Consider the following 13696-nt stretch of genomic DNA (forward strand, 5'->3'; position numbering starts at 1 on the left):
AGAAGCATCCAGAAAGTTTCAGAGTCTGAAGAAGGTAAAGTTGACTAATGGATATATTACTCACATCAAAACGTGTGAGGCTAAGGTACCTCAAATGAAGTAGTGATGGGACATTTAATTGCTCTGCATGAGACAGATGTAATTACATTTAATTACATGTGACTAAAAAGAAGACTCTAGAGGCCCAAAAACTCTAGAATGTATTGGGCTTTACCTAGTCTAGGGAACTTCAAGATTATTCTAGAATAATGATCACAAATTAATTTGTATTTTTAACACTCCCTCTTAATTTGTGATGTTGAGCTTTTCTCTGAAATGATTGAACTTATCCACCGTGACTGTTTTCGTGAAAATGTCTGCATTTTGTTCTTGTGTTGGACAGAATTGGAGCTCGATTTCCTTGTCTTCTACAAGCTCTCTGATGAAGTGGTGTCGTAGCTCTATGTGCTTCGTCCTTCCGTGGAAGACTGGATTTTTTGTCATTGCAATTGTAGACATATTGTCACAGTAGATAGTCGTCGGCTGCATTTGCCTTTGTTGTAGGTCGGTCATTATTCTTCTTAGCCACACTGCTTCACATGCTGCACTTGTTGATGCTATGTACTCTGCTTCGGCTGACGATAATGCCACCGTGCTTTGCTTTTTAGAACTCCAAGAGATAACTTTTGTTCCCATACAGAAAACATAGCCTGATGTGCTCTTTCGGTCTTCAATAGAACCTGCCCAATCGCTATCTGTGAAGCCAATTAAATCATTATCTTTTTCTTTTGTATACTTGATGCCAAAATCCTTCGTTCCCTTGATATACCGAAGAATTATCTTTGCGGCTGCATAGTGTAACTTGCTTGGCTCGCTCATAAACCGAGAAACAATACTGGTTGCATTGACGATGTCTGGCCTTGTATTTTTTAAGTAGATCAGTGAGCCAACTAGACTTCTGAATAAGGTTGGATCAACTTTTGTCGCTCCATCATTTTTTACCAATTTCTCATTGGTACCCATTGGAGTTGCAATTGGTTTGCAATCCATCATGTTGAACCTTTTCAGTAAGTCTTCCGCATATTTTTCTTGAGAAATGAATATTTCTTCTGGAGATTGTTTTACTTGAATCCCAAGAAAATATCGCATAAGTCCTAAGTCTGTCATCTCATATTCTTTCATCATCTCCTTCTTAAATTTTTCTGTCATCTCTTGTTTTGTACTGGCATAAATTAAATCATCAACATAGAGACAGACAATTAGGAAGTCCGTACCTTGTTTTCTGATGTAGAGTGATGGCTCACTTGGACTTTTCTCAAATCCATTATCTCGGAAATACTTGTCGATTTTGCTGTTCCATGCACGCGGTGCTTGCTTAAGACCGTATAGTGCTTTGCGGAGACGATATACCATTTTTTCTTTTCCTTTTCGGATATATCCTTGAGGTTGTTCAACGTACACCTCTTCTTCAAGTTCTCCGTTTAGGAACGCCGACTTTACGTCTAATTGGTAGACTTTCATTTTGAGTTGAGCTGCCAAAGCTAACACCATCCGAATTGTTTCCATGCGAGCGACTGGGGCGAATGTCTCGTTGTAGTCAATTCCTGGTTGCTGGGAATATCCTTTTGCAACTAGCCTTGCTTTGTGCTTTTGAATTGACCCATCTTCATTATATTTTGTCTTGTAGGCCCATTTCAGACCAATTATTTCTTTATCAACTGGCTGATTGACGAGCTCCCATGTCTTATTTTTCTCAATTACTCGCATTTCTTCGTCCATGGCGTTTCTCCATTTTTCTTCTTTTGCCGCTTCCTCATATTTTTGAGGTTCTAGTGCTATAAAAGCACAATTAGATACATTATAAATATCTCTTAGGGAACGCACCTTTCTAGGTGGGGCACTTGAGTCAGATGAGCTTGGACTTTGTTGTGTTGGACTAGGAGATCTCGGGCTTGCTGGTGGAGTGTTTTCTTCTTGGTGTGACAGATATGGCTCTTCTTCGATGAGTAGTGGAGACTCGTGGTTATCTGGTTCATCATTCCAATCCCAAGCTTTGAATTCATCAAAGATTACATCTCTTGATATTACCAGTTCCTTTGTATCTGGCTTTAGAAGTCTATAGGCTTTAGAATCCTCGCTATATCCGATGAATATTAGCTTTTCTCCTTTTTCATCGAACTTTTCTCTATGTTGGGATGGAATATGTGAGTATGCTACACAACCAAAAATTCTGAAAGAAGTTACCTCAGGCTTTTTCTTATGCCATCCCTCGTATGGAGTTTTATTGTGAATCGCTTTTGTTGGCGAGCGATTAAGGATGTACACTGTTGTGTTGACTGCTTCTGCCGAGTAGGTGTTGGGTAGCTTCCTTGCTTTTAGCATACTGCGAGCCATTTCCACGATCGTACGATTTTTCCTTTCGACGCCGTTTTGTTGTGGAGTGTATCGGACGGTGAGCTCCTTTTTAATTCCATTTTCTTTGCAGTAGTTGATAAACTCTTTTGAAGTAAATTCTCCACCACGGTCTGTACGGAAAACTTTCAATTGATGGCCACTTTGCTTCTCTGCCAGCGCCTTGAATTCTAGGAATTTAGTGAATGCCTCGGACTTTTGCTCAAGAATGTACACCCACATCATCCTGGTATAATCGTCCACGAATAAGAGAAAATATCTTCTATTGTTGAGTGAAGTTGTTCTTGTCGGACCGCATATATCAGCGTGCACCAATTCGAGGGGCCTTCTTGCTCTCCACGATGTCTTCGTAAATGGAAGTCTATGAAACTTCCCTAGAATACAAACTTCACATACTTTATCTCCACCGTCGATATTGGGAAGACCAATTACCATGCCTTTTGATTTTAGAACCTTTAAGGATCTGTAGTTGAGATGCCCGTATCTCAAATGCCATAGCTTTCCTTCGTCAATATGGTTGGTACTCATTGCACAATTTTCAATTGATGGCATAGATAGGGGAAAGACAAAATTTCCTGACATTTTTACTTTTGCCACCAATTGATTATTAATTTTGTCGTAAATTGTGCATTCTCCGTCTTCGAAATGTAGTGAGTACCCTTTTCTTATAAGTTGTCCAACACTTAATAAATTTTGAGCTAGGCCAGGAACATAAAGAACATCAGATATGTATCGAGTTTTACCTGACCTTGTACGTACGGATATGACTCCTCTTCCTTCAACATTCTGGAACTTTCCATCTCCAAGTTTGACTGGCGGAATCTCTTGTTCCTCCAATTTTACGAAATATTCTTTGTTTCCTGTCATATGGCTGCTGCATCCGCTGTCGACGTACCATATACCTTGCGATTCTTGTTGCGAGGTGAGGCAGGAATAGAATACTTGATTCTGAGAATTGTTTTTCTCGGAATAGTTTGCTTCATTAAGCCAACAATCTTTCTCCATGTGATTTAATTTATCACACTTGGTGCACTTATACTTGCAATCTTCAGTTGCATGTCCAAAATTTTTGCAAACATTGCATCGGAGATTTGAGGAGTTATTTTTTCCGTACCTTTGATTGTTGTTTCTATAACCTCCTTTTCCTTTTTCACGTCCGCGGGAGTAATTTCTGGGTCCTTGATTTGACGTCGACCCTTTCTCATACTGCGAGTTGGATGATGATCCCCCTCTAGAGCTTTCTTTTTTGGCTTCTGTATTTTTCTTCTCACTGAAATTTATTTTTGATTGAAATGCCTGCTCCAATGGTTGCTCCGCGAACCTATTTATTCTTTTCTCGTGCGCCTCGAGTGAACCCATTAATTCATGTACCGAGAGAGTCGATAAATTTTTTGATTCTTCAATGGCAGCGACGATATGATCAAATTTGAATGGTAAGCTTCTTAATATCTTTTCTACCACTCTTTTATTTTCAATGGTATCTCCATAACTACTGATTTGATTTACTATGCCAGTAACTCTTGAGAAGAAGTTCTGGATAGTTTCATTTTCTTTCATAAGTAAATTATCAAAATCTCGCCATAAATTTTGTAGTTTAATGGAGATTACCTTTTCTGATCCTTGGAATGCTACTTTGAGAATATTCCAGGCCTCCTGTGAAGTTTTTGCCACCGAAATTCGAGGAAAAATAGCTTTGCTTACGCCCTGTTGTAGAAACAGTAATGCTTTAGCATCTTTCTTCTTATTTTCCTTATACTCCTTTTTCTCTGCGTCCGTCCATGACGACATAGTTTCTGCCGACTCTGGTACTTTATAACCTTCTTCTATAAAATCCCATAGGTCTTGTGAAATGAATAGTGTCTTCATTTGTAGACTCCAATAATCGTAACTCTCACCATCAAAAATTGGAATTAGACTTTGGGCATAGTTGAAACCTTGAATATTTTGGTTAATTGCCATGAGTAGAGTTTTAGGATTACTGGGTTAGGTTTGCTCTGATACCAAATTTGTTGGCGCAATGCGGAAATGTGATGGGTTTATAGAAATGATTTTGAAAGAGAGGTGTTAATTGGAAAGTGAGGCTTTGATTAATATGAGAATGAAAATGTTACAAGTGGTTTGTGTAGCAACTTTGGCTTACACTAGTTGTTTACAAAGAGGCACTTTGGCTCTTACTCTAAACTCTAGCTCTCACTCTTACTACTTACTCACTTACTTGAGTTTTGGATGATCAAAATGAAACCATGGAGTGCCTATTTATAGGCCTAGTGAAGAAAACTCTAGAAATGAAAATTCTAGAGACTATGATCTACTATGCCTTAAGAGAATTCTAGAGAAAGAATTCTCTAGATTACATGTGACTAAAAAGAAGACTCTAGAGGCCCAAAAACTCTAGAATGTATTGGGCTTTACCTAGTCTAGGGAACTTCAAGATTATTCTAGAATAATGATCACAAATTAATTTGTATTTTTAACAATAATGTCACCTAGCTCGTCATATTCTATGTCTTGAAATAATGAAAATGAGAATAAATTTTTGAAATATTCAATACCAATATCTTCAAGAGAGATTTGATTTCCTCCATTAGATGACTCAAGGAATCCTTCAGCCATCCACAATTGAATCAAGGTATCTCTATCAAATTTCCAATCTTTAGGAAACAAAGAGAAATATGACAAACATTGTTTCAAATAGGTGGATAAATTATCGTACCTCAGTTTCAAATTTGAATGATCTGATAATTTAATGTTCGCTGTGGATATGACTGAAACTTTTTTCTGTAGTTGATTATAATCCACAGAAGATGGTGATGACTTTGATAACGGGTTCAGCAGCATCCATTCTATGTTTGATTTTTCACTTGAAAGTCGATCGAGTTTTTCAACGAGACCTGGAAGAGAGTTAATTGGGTTAGCTAAGACGGGAATCACCTTAACGTTCCTTTTAGATTGCATAACAGCTTTGTAGAAGTACTCATCCAGAACATCATCAGCATCATAAGCAACTTCCTTAAGCTTTATTAACCAATGTTTAACGGCAGCATCATTCACCTGTTTCCTCTCAGCATCAAAGGTTACAGCCTCAATCATTTCCAAGGCTTTCTTAAGCCTTTTCAACTCCCAGTCACCACCCCTCGCCAACTCTCCGTCAACAACATAAACCAACTTTTTCATTAACTCCTCAATCTTTAACCAACTTTTCACATCATTCACCTGCTTCCTCTCAGCATCAAAGCTAACAGCCTCAATCATTTCCAAGGTTTTTTTAATCCCCTCCAGCTGATCATTGAAATCCTGAGCGCGATCAGAATATCGATCCAACTCTACGTCAACAGCATAAACCAACTTTCTCAATAATTCAGATGTACCACTAACAAAGACCCGCTCCGTCTCCATAATAAGAGGATACCAAAGAAATAAAGAAGATAACAGTGAAATCAACTCGTACAGGTGAATTCGGCAGGAGGATAATCACAAATAATATATCTGAGATCAGTGTTTAAAGGGATGTGTAAGTAGAATCGTGGGAGTTATCTATCTTTTACTTTTAAGAAGAAAGGGAACTCAGTGAGTAACTACTTTTCAGATATTAGCTGATAATTCAGGAGGCTTTTAAGTTTTAAAATTAGTTATCAATTAGTTAAATTGGTTCGGAATTTAAAAAAAAAATTGTATCCAAGTTGAATATGATTAAGTTAATTCTGATCTACAGTCAGGGGCGGACCCAGAGGTTAAAACCAGTGGTGTCAAAATTTAATAGATAAGGCAAGTAGATGGCTGAGGGTGATGGCCTACCCATAAACTTTAATTCTATATATACGTGCAGGTAATATGTCACTATGTTAATTAAGTCAAATCCCTCTCATCCACACATTTAGGGTAGCAAGAAAACAGGTACTTGTAGTGCAACAGTTGATAAAAGACAACTACTACTAGTCCAACAGCCTCATCTGTGATCATTTGCTAGATTGGAAAAGCAAGAATGAAAAAATAACCGCAAATTAATTGAAGAAATCCTTACAGTAGTCTTGTTTTCTTATCCGTTGTTTCTGTTCTTTTTGATTCCTCCTCCAGCTTCATCATCTTCCTTTAATATTTTTTTTTCCTTTTATTTTAACAAACACAAGAAACGCTAAGCCAAAACCAAACAGAAGGACGTCATCAACATTACAAAATCTTTTGGTTTAAACAGGATTGAAAGATGGCTGATGGTGCTGTTCAAGTTTTGCTGGGAACGGTAACAAAATTGCTAATTGCTGAGGCTGCTTTTCTGAAAGGAGTCAAAGAGCAATTAAATCAGCTTGAGGATGAACTCAAATGGATGCATTTATACGTCAAAGACGCAGACCAAAATCGTAAATCGGATGACAAGATAAAGCTTTTTGTGAAGCAGATGAGCGATATAATCTTTGACGCTATGGATGTCATTGATGAATTCACCGTCAAGATCGTTAACCATAAACGGCATCAGAAGGACTCTAAAGCTCTCAATATCATTAACATACCATTTCGTCACGGATTAGGAAATCGAATTAGAAAGATCAATGCCAGAGTAGTGAAACTAAATTCCATGGAAAAGCAGAAGACTACCTTTGATGCCACTGAAGCTTCAAATCGCGACTCATCTTTGTCACTGCAACAACAGATAAAGGAAAGAAGAGTAGCGATCTTCAACGAAATACGTAGTCAGCAGGAACCCACCCAAATGTACGAGGGTAGCGTGAGACAAGTCATTGAGTCATTATTAATGGGAGATGAAGGTGATAATGATAAGAAGCTACGCGTAATTTCGATCTTAGGCATGGGAGGTGTAGGTAAGACTACTTTGTCTCAGAAAGTTTATAATGATAGAAATGTTGTGGAACAATTCAAATGTCGCGCGTTTGTTTATATATCAGAAGTATATAGTTTGCCAGATCTCTTGAAGAGCATTATGAAAAGTTGTGGTTCCGACGACTCAGATGGGGAGGTGACGAGTGAGAAGGTTCGAGCACATTTGGAAAAACAGAAGTACTTAATAGTGTTAGATGACATATGGGATACAAATGCTTGGAAAAAGTTGAAAGATGCTTTCCCAGATGCAAACAATGGAAGCAGAGTGTTACTTACGACTCGACACAAACTTGTTGCTCTGGATGCTGAAAAATCTTCAACTAACACCAACAATATCCATGAGTTGTCTGCAGTAAACGATGAAAAGAAGAATTGGGAGCTCTTTCTGCAGAGCTATTTACATAAGGCGTATGTTTTATCAGATAATTTGGTGCAGCTGGGGAAACAGATGGTGAATAAGTGCCACGGGTTACCTCTAGCAATAGTGGTGCTAGGAGGCCTCTTATCGTTCCAAGTAAAGAAACATTCTGCGCGACCTGTATGTTCTGTATGGTCTGACGAAAATGTCCGCTCAAGTTGGCTTTTGAGTCAAGGTAATGATTCCTACAAGTGCACAGGAATTCTAGCATTGAGTTATGATTACTTGCCCTATCACTTAAAACCATGCTTTCTTTATATGAGTCTTTTTCCTGGCAATACCATGATCCAAGTGACAAAGTTGTTTCAGTACTGGATTGCTGAAGGACTTATTGAAAGCAAGAGTGGAGGACAAATGTTGGAAGACACTGCAGAGGATTACTTGGAAGAATTAATATGTAGAAGCTTGATCCAGGTCGGTAAAAGGAGAAGTGATGGAAGAGTTAAAACTTGTCATATCCATGGTATACTTCATGGGATCTCTATCTCAGAATCTAGAGAAGATGAGTTTTCTCAAACCTATGGTAGCATTGCTGAATTTAATAGAAAACAAAACTACAGTCGCCGAGTAGCAGTTTGTTGTAATGAGCAGAATGAGCAGTACTTATCCAGATCTCAAAACACTAGGATTCGTTCTTTGATGTGTCATGGGGATGTACATTTTCCAGAAAATAAATATTTCAGCTGTTTATTTGGGGGGTTCAAATCACTGAGGGTGCTGGAATTCTATGGTTATACTGGTATTATTTCACTACCGAAGGAGGTAGGAGAACTCATACTTCTGAGGTACTTGAGCTTGGGGAAAACTAAGCTAAAAAAAATCAATACGAGTTACTTAAGCAAACTTGTCAATCTGAAAACTCTTAACCTCAAAGGTCATGAAGTCGTGCTGGATGATCAGATTTGGTGCTTGGAGCAATTGAGACATGTATATCTGAAGAATATTCAACTACCTGCAGCGATTGATAAAAGGAATCGTGGGATATCTACTGTTCATAAGTTAGGAATTGATAATCTAAAAGAACTCCAATTGTTACTCATCCAGGCTGGGGATTGGATAAATGGAGGTGGGTTGGAGAAGCTGAGTTCCCTCAGAAAGTTAAAAATAGAAGAATGTTTGATATCTCACTCGGGAAGCCTTTGTAGTGCCATTACCAACTTAACGAACCTTCGGTCGTTGGCACTGATATACAAAACGTCTATCGACGAACCAGTAATCAATGAAGAAGTACCCCTAGCAACCATCCAATTTTCAAACCATACTTCTCTCATAAGTTTACATTTAAAGGGACACATCCTCAGCTGGCCAAGAGTTAAAAATTCTTTCCCGCCACAACTTTGTAAGCTAAAGTTGGAGTGGTCATGGCTGACAGAGGACCCGATGCCGATTCTAGAGAAGCTGCCTTCCTTAAGGTTTCTACACTTAGGCTTTGAATCCTGTACTGAAATGCAAATGGTTTGCTCAGAAGAAGGTTTTTCCAGTCTTCAAACCTTGGAACTTGTTTCAATATTGAGCTTAGAGAAATGGAAAATAAACAAGGGAGCACTATCAAGGCTGGCAAAGTTGGAAATTCGTGGTTGCGAAAATTTGAAGAAGGTTCCTAGTGGGTTACAGCAATTGACTACACTAAAAGAGCTAAGAGTAGCTAATATGCCACAACTCCGGAGAAGGATGGCAAAGAGCATCGGTGAGGATTGGCATAAGATCAAACATATTCCTTCTAGGGTGCTTCTTTAATTTTCTTCATTCCAGCATTTGGTTTTTATTATTTTTGGTGTTGAGGTAAATGTTAGTCCTTAATTTCAGGTCACACTTTAATTCTACAATCTGTATCTGCACAATCTTCTTTAGTCCTTTCTAAACTTGTCTCCATTCTCGACCAAATTTTTTGTTCATGTCAGATTGACAGAAGAAAGTTTAAGATGATTGACAGAATTTTTCCTATGCAGAGCAGCAAGAATGATGAGATGAGAAAAGAATTCGGTTAGACTTGACTGAATTTGATTCATCTAATGATCAATCAATTGCTATTAGGAACACGGATCAAAACTTCACATACAACTTGAAAATATAGGGAGAATTCATTAAATAGACAACAAAATCACAAGAAGCCTTACGACTTAGGAAGTTCGTAATTGCATAAAATTGGAGATGATTCCTAACTACCCTAAAAAACTTAAATGCGGTTAATATGCCACCTCAAATCCAGAGCAGGATGACAAGGTTACCCAAAGAGGATTGGAATAAGATCAAAATAATCCTACCATGGTCGTATTTTTGTTTTAGTTCTCTTCATTAGCATGTTGTTTTTGTTTTTATTGTTGTATTTCTGTGTAACAAAATTCTTTCTCTCCAATCAGAAGGAAAAGAATGATGGTTTAATGTGTAAGAGGTTATTCTTTCTTTCTATTCCCTACGGAAAAGAAAGATTCGTGTATTAATTATTCTTTACTCCAAAATGCCGTAATTGCTTTTTTTTTCTTATTGATCGTCTTGTATTTAAAGCATGGGCTATAGGAAGTAGTTTTTCCACACTACTCCACTTTAAAAATGGAGTAGTAGTGGAGTGGAGTAGTGTTTATCCCACTACGGGGAGTAGTGAAAGCGTCTATTACACGGAACAATGTCTGCCATTTTGGTGAATTTTCACCAAAGGGAAGAATGTATGCCGTTTGGGGAGTAGCAACTACTCCCTCTAGGATTTGCTATTGGGCGTCTGCATGTTTGTTCATAATAAAGAGAAATAGAAGCCAATTGAAACTAAAGGTCCTAAACATACTGAAGAAAGATTTAAGGTAAGATAACATGCCTTGAAATTCACTCTGATGTTCACCCCATGGAAGATGAATGCGATGATAAAACAGGTTCATCTTTGAGATTCTATTTGTTCAATTCTTAGGAGGCATACCTGTATATTAGGGGCAAATGAAAAGAATGAAATACTGATCAACAAATAGCTAGAAACAAAAGTCCTGAAAAGAAATAAGATGCAACTCTCATTTTAACATTAAACTTGTTTACCTGGGATCTCCATTTCATTAGTTCTCCATTAAAATCACTGGTAATATCTGATTGCATATATTAGGAACACAAACCACAGAATTCATATGACACTTGAAATATAAAACAAGGATCCATTTACATAGATAACAAAGTTACAAGAATGTGTTTCTGGATGTTTAGTTACTGAATGTTGTGAGAAAACCTACAACAACGATCCGGTTTTCATATAACTGTGAGTCGATTGGCGACAGACGACAGTGTAGTTAAATTCTTAACATAACCTAAAGAGTAACTTTCATTCCTCATGTACCTTTACGTACAGGTAAGCAACGCTTGCGGAATGCTCCCAGACATTCTAAGACAGACCTAGCTTGACAATTAAATTTCCTTCGCATCTCAATTAAACCAGAATCAGGGCTTGCAGAATCCTGATGATTGAAGCCATACAGTCTTCCGCTAATGTCTCTTTGGAAACCAGATATTTGTGGTTGAATATGATTCCAACCATCCACTGTAATGTTCCTCATGGCAGGAAGAGTATTTGATTTGACAAGCCCCGTTGTTGCCACAAGAGCTGCAGAAAAATGAAAACAGCATCACAAGACACTCTTTAACAAACATTTCCGCACGCAAATGAAATATGTTCAACAATAAGTATACCTTTAACAACATGATACAATGAACATAAGCATTTATGTATTGGATCATTGGATTGGACATGCTTAGTTTAGATTGACACTATCTGCACATTTTGATGCTATTTATTTTCATGGCGCCTAGTTCGCAAACTAATTACAAGATAACAGTGTAACTCATTGAAGAGGAGAAATGTTACCTTTGTATGGAGATTCAAGAAGGAAATTAGCAGGAAGACCAATGCCAACACCAGCAAAAGTGATACCAACACTAAACCCAACACCACAACCAGCACCAACATAACCAATAACTTCAGGACCAAATCCAGGACCCCAACCAACACCACATCCAACCCCTAATCCCATACCCCAAAATGCACCTGTAGTTGGATGAACTGGATTCCATTTCTCATATCTCCTGAATAGTCCTTTTATAATCATCAGGACCTATGAACAAACAAAAACAAAAATCAATCCATAATCTGAAATTGAATGATTCAATTACACTAACTAGTCAAATTAATCGAGTACAGATTCAAATTTGAGCTTAATCCTAATCCTAGTTCAATTCAACCAAAACATCTCAAAAATTCCTAGATATTTATAAGATTTTAGATTCAAAATAGAAAGAAAATCAGAATTAGAAAATTACTAGATATCCTCATTACCATTTGCTTCAAAGAACTGATATCCTTCTGATGATGATGCTGATTCTTCTTCTTTCTCTCAAATCTCTTCTTTACACTCTCCAGAGAGGGATGATTTGAGTATCACGGACGAGACTATGAAAAGTTTGTTTGATTCATTAATAATAACTCCTCTTTACTCTTGATATTGTATGATACCCCCTTAGAATAACTTCATTCTTCCTTAATGAAATTATTGTAACTCCTCATTACTCTTAATTTCATACGATACCCCCATTGAATAAATTTATTTCCCTCAAAGAAATTATTGTAACTCCTCATCACTCTTAGTATTACACGATACCCCTTTAAAATAATTTTATTTTTCAAAGACTCCCTTATAGAGATTATTGTAACTCCTCGTGACTCTTATAATTTCGTAGGATACCCTTTTTAAAGTCAATAAACGAAGAACTTACTCAGATTTTCTGAATCTGTTTCAAACATAACTTTTGGCCATTGTCTCTCTGTTGCCGTCCTTGTGGCCATCAAAGTCGCTCATGTTTCAGCAGCTAGAGTCGTTGTTATTCATATAGGATACGCTAGAGTCATCACGGTCTTGACATCTGAATCTCGGAAATGAAACCTACTCCCGCCAATACTAGGTGACTCCGAGCAGCACCATCTGTGTTGATCTTTATCCAATATGGTTCTGATCTGGTCCAGCTAACTGATATCTTTGTTCTTCTTCTCGAAAATATTTTGTATATATTTTACTATTTTTGTTTATTAAGTTTAGAATCGAGTTTTCACAAGTCCGAGCGAATGACATCTTATTTACCACTATAAAAAATCCGATCACCATCCTTGGTATATATCCGACACATACGTTAAATATGATAATTTTATCCTCTAAAAGACCATCGAGTAATATACTTGGGCCATTTTAGATAGAGACCATATATGATATGATGGTTTACATGGGCATGAGTAGCATGACGCTCTGATTCTAAGGGCGAAGCCATCCCAGGACAAGGGTGTGCACTTGCATCCCCATCCCAGCTAGCTCTGAAACCTAATTTAGTCCCAATAATAAAGAAAACTATATTTCCAAGCCAAGTTTTTGCTTCTTTGCACCCCTAAAAAACTTGGTACCCAAAACATATTTTTGCACCGCCAACCTTGAAATCTTGGCTCCGACGCTGTCGGTTTCTTGCGTCTCTCCCTAATATAAACCCTAAAATCCGTTCGAACTCTTTCGCTGTACAATCTCGAATCACAAGTGGCACCTTGAAGAAAACTACGACAAAGTGGGAAACATCACTGCAAACACCAGTACCAGTAGTAGTAGATGGAGGAAAAGAAGAGATTACGTCAAGCCTCCTCCCAGATGATATCGTTGTGGAGATCCTCTTGAGGTTATCGCGACTCAGGTGTGTATGCAAACACTGGTGCAGTAAGTTGTTCAAAGACTCTAGTTTTGTTAACGTGCATCTTTAAAATATCATTGAAAGTGGAAAGTTAAACTTTTTTCTAATAAGAAATTATCGTCAATTTTGTATGCTTAAAAGAAAATCTCCACAACTAACAACATTTGAAGATGATTGCTTTGAGCCTATGAATGTAATAGATATTCCATTAAAACAACAATTGGTCAAGTATCCAAATTTATCGATTGACACTCATGGTTCTTGTAATGGGTTGATTTTGAAGAGTAGCCGTAAGGATGGAGAGGATGTTAATCTTTGCTATTGGAACCCAGCTACGAAATAGTTCAAGGAAATAGATCA

General features: G+C 37.6%; 3 protein-coding genes across 5 annotated transcripts; 1 reads left to right on the plus strand and 2 right to left on the minus strand.

Annotated features, from left to right (window-relative positions):
* Window positions 1–26: 26 nt before the first annotated feature.
* LOC113312822 (disease resistance protein RGA2-like) lies at window positions 27–5824 on the minus strand. 3 transcript variants are annotated; one of them, XR_003341705.1, is made up of 2 exons: window positions 4748–5824; window positions 27–158 (listed from the first exon to the last, which is right to left on the minus strand). XR_003341705.1 is itself a non-coding variant. In XM_026561562.1 (2 exons), the coding sequence occupies exons 1-2, from the start codon at window positions 5785–5787 to the stop codon at window positions 260–262; spliced, it is 939 nt and encodes a 312-aa protein (XP_026417347.1). In that variant the 5' UTR covers window positions 5788–5824; the 3' UTR covers window positions 27–259. The 3 variants fall into 3 exon arrangements, 2 of the variants coding, with proteins under 2 accessions (XP_026417347.1, XP_026417351.1); XM_026561562.1 differs by having other exon boundaries at window positions 27–270; window positions 4860–5824; XM_026561566.1 differs by lacking the exon at window positions 27–158 and having other exon boundaries at window positions 4949–5282; window positions 5443–5824.
* On the plus strand, window positions 5822–9526 carry LOC113312808 (putative disease resistance protein At1g50180). Its single transcript, XM_026561546.1, has 2 exons — window positions 5822–5958; window positions 6584–9526. Exon 2 carries the CDS (start codon window positions 6593–6595, stop codon window positions 9377–9379), a length of 2787 nt encoding a protein of 928 aa, XP_026417331.1. The 5' UTR covers window positions 5822–5958; window positions 6584–6592; the 3' UTR covers window positions 9380–9526.
* Window positions 9527–10748: 1222 nt separating this feature from the next.
* On the minus strand, window positions 10749–12058 carry LOC113312833 (cadmium-induced protein AS8-like). The gene is made up of 3 exons (XM_026561571.1): window positions 11949–12058; window positions 11481–11727; window positions 10749–11219 (listed from the first exon to the last, which is right to left on the minus strand). Exons 1-3 carry the CDS (start codon window positions 11949–11951, stop codon window positions 10948–10950), a joined length of 522 nt encoding a protein of 173 aa, XP_026417356.1. The 5' UTR covers window positions 11952–12058; the 3' UTR covers window positions 10749–10947.
* Window positions 12059–13696: the final 1638 nt, after the last annotated feature.

The sequence above is a fragment of the Papaver somniferum genome, chromosome 1, assembly GCF_003573695.1.
Source record: "Papaver somniferum cultivar HN1 chromosome 1, ASM357369v1, whole genome shotgun sequence".
Classification (NCBI taxonomy): Eukaryota; Viridiplantae; Streptophyta; class Magnoliopsida; order Ranunculales; family Papaveraceae; genus Papaver; species Papaver somniferum.

Excerpts from the sequence above, each read along its gene's own strand:
- LOC113312808 (XM_026561546.1), top strand. The coding sequence starts at position 6,593 with ATGGCTGATGGTGCTGTTCAAGTTTTGCTGGGAACGGTAACAAAATTG.
- LOC113312822 (XM_026561562.1), bottom strand. The coding sequence starts at position 5,787 with ATGGAGACGGAGCGGGTCTTTGTTAGTGGTACATCTGAATTATTGAGA.
- LOC113312833 (XM_026561571.1), bottom strand. Across the intron at positions 11,220-11,480 it reads TCTTGAATCTCCATACAAAG|CTCTTGTGGCAACAACGGGG; the intron begins GTAACATTTCTC and ends ATTTTTCTGCAG.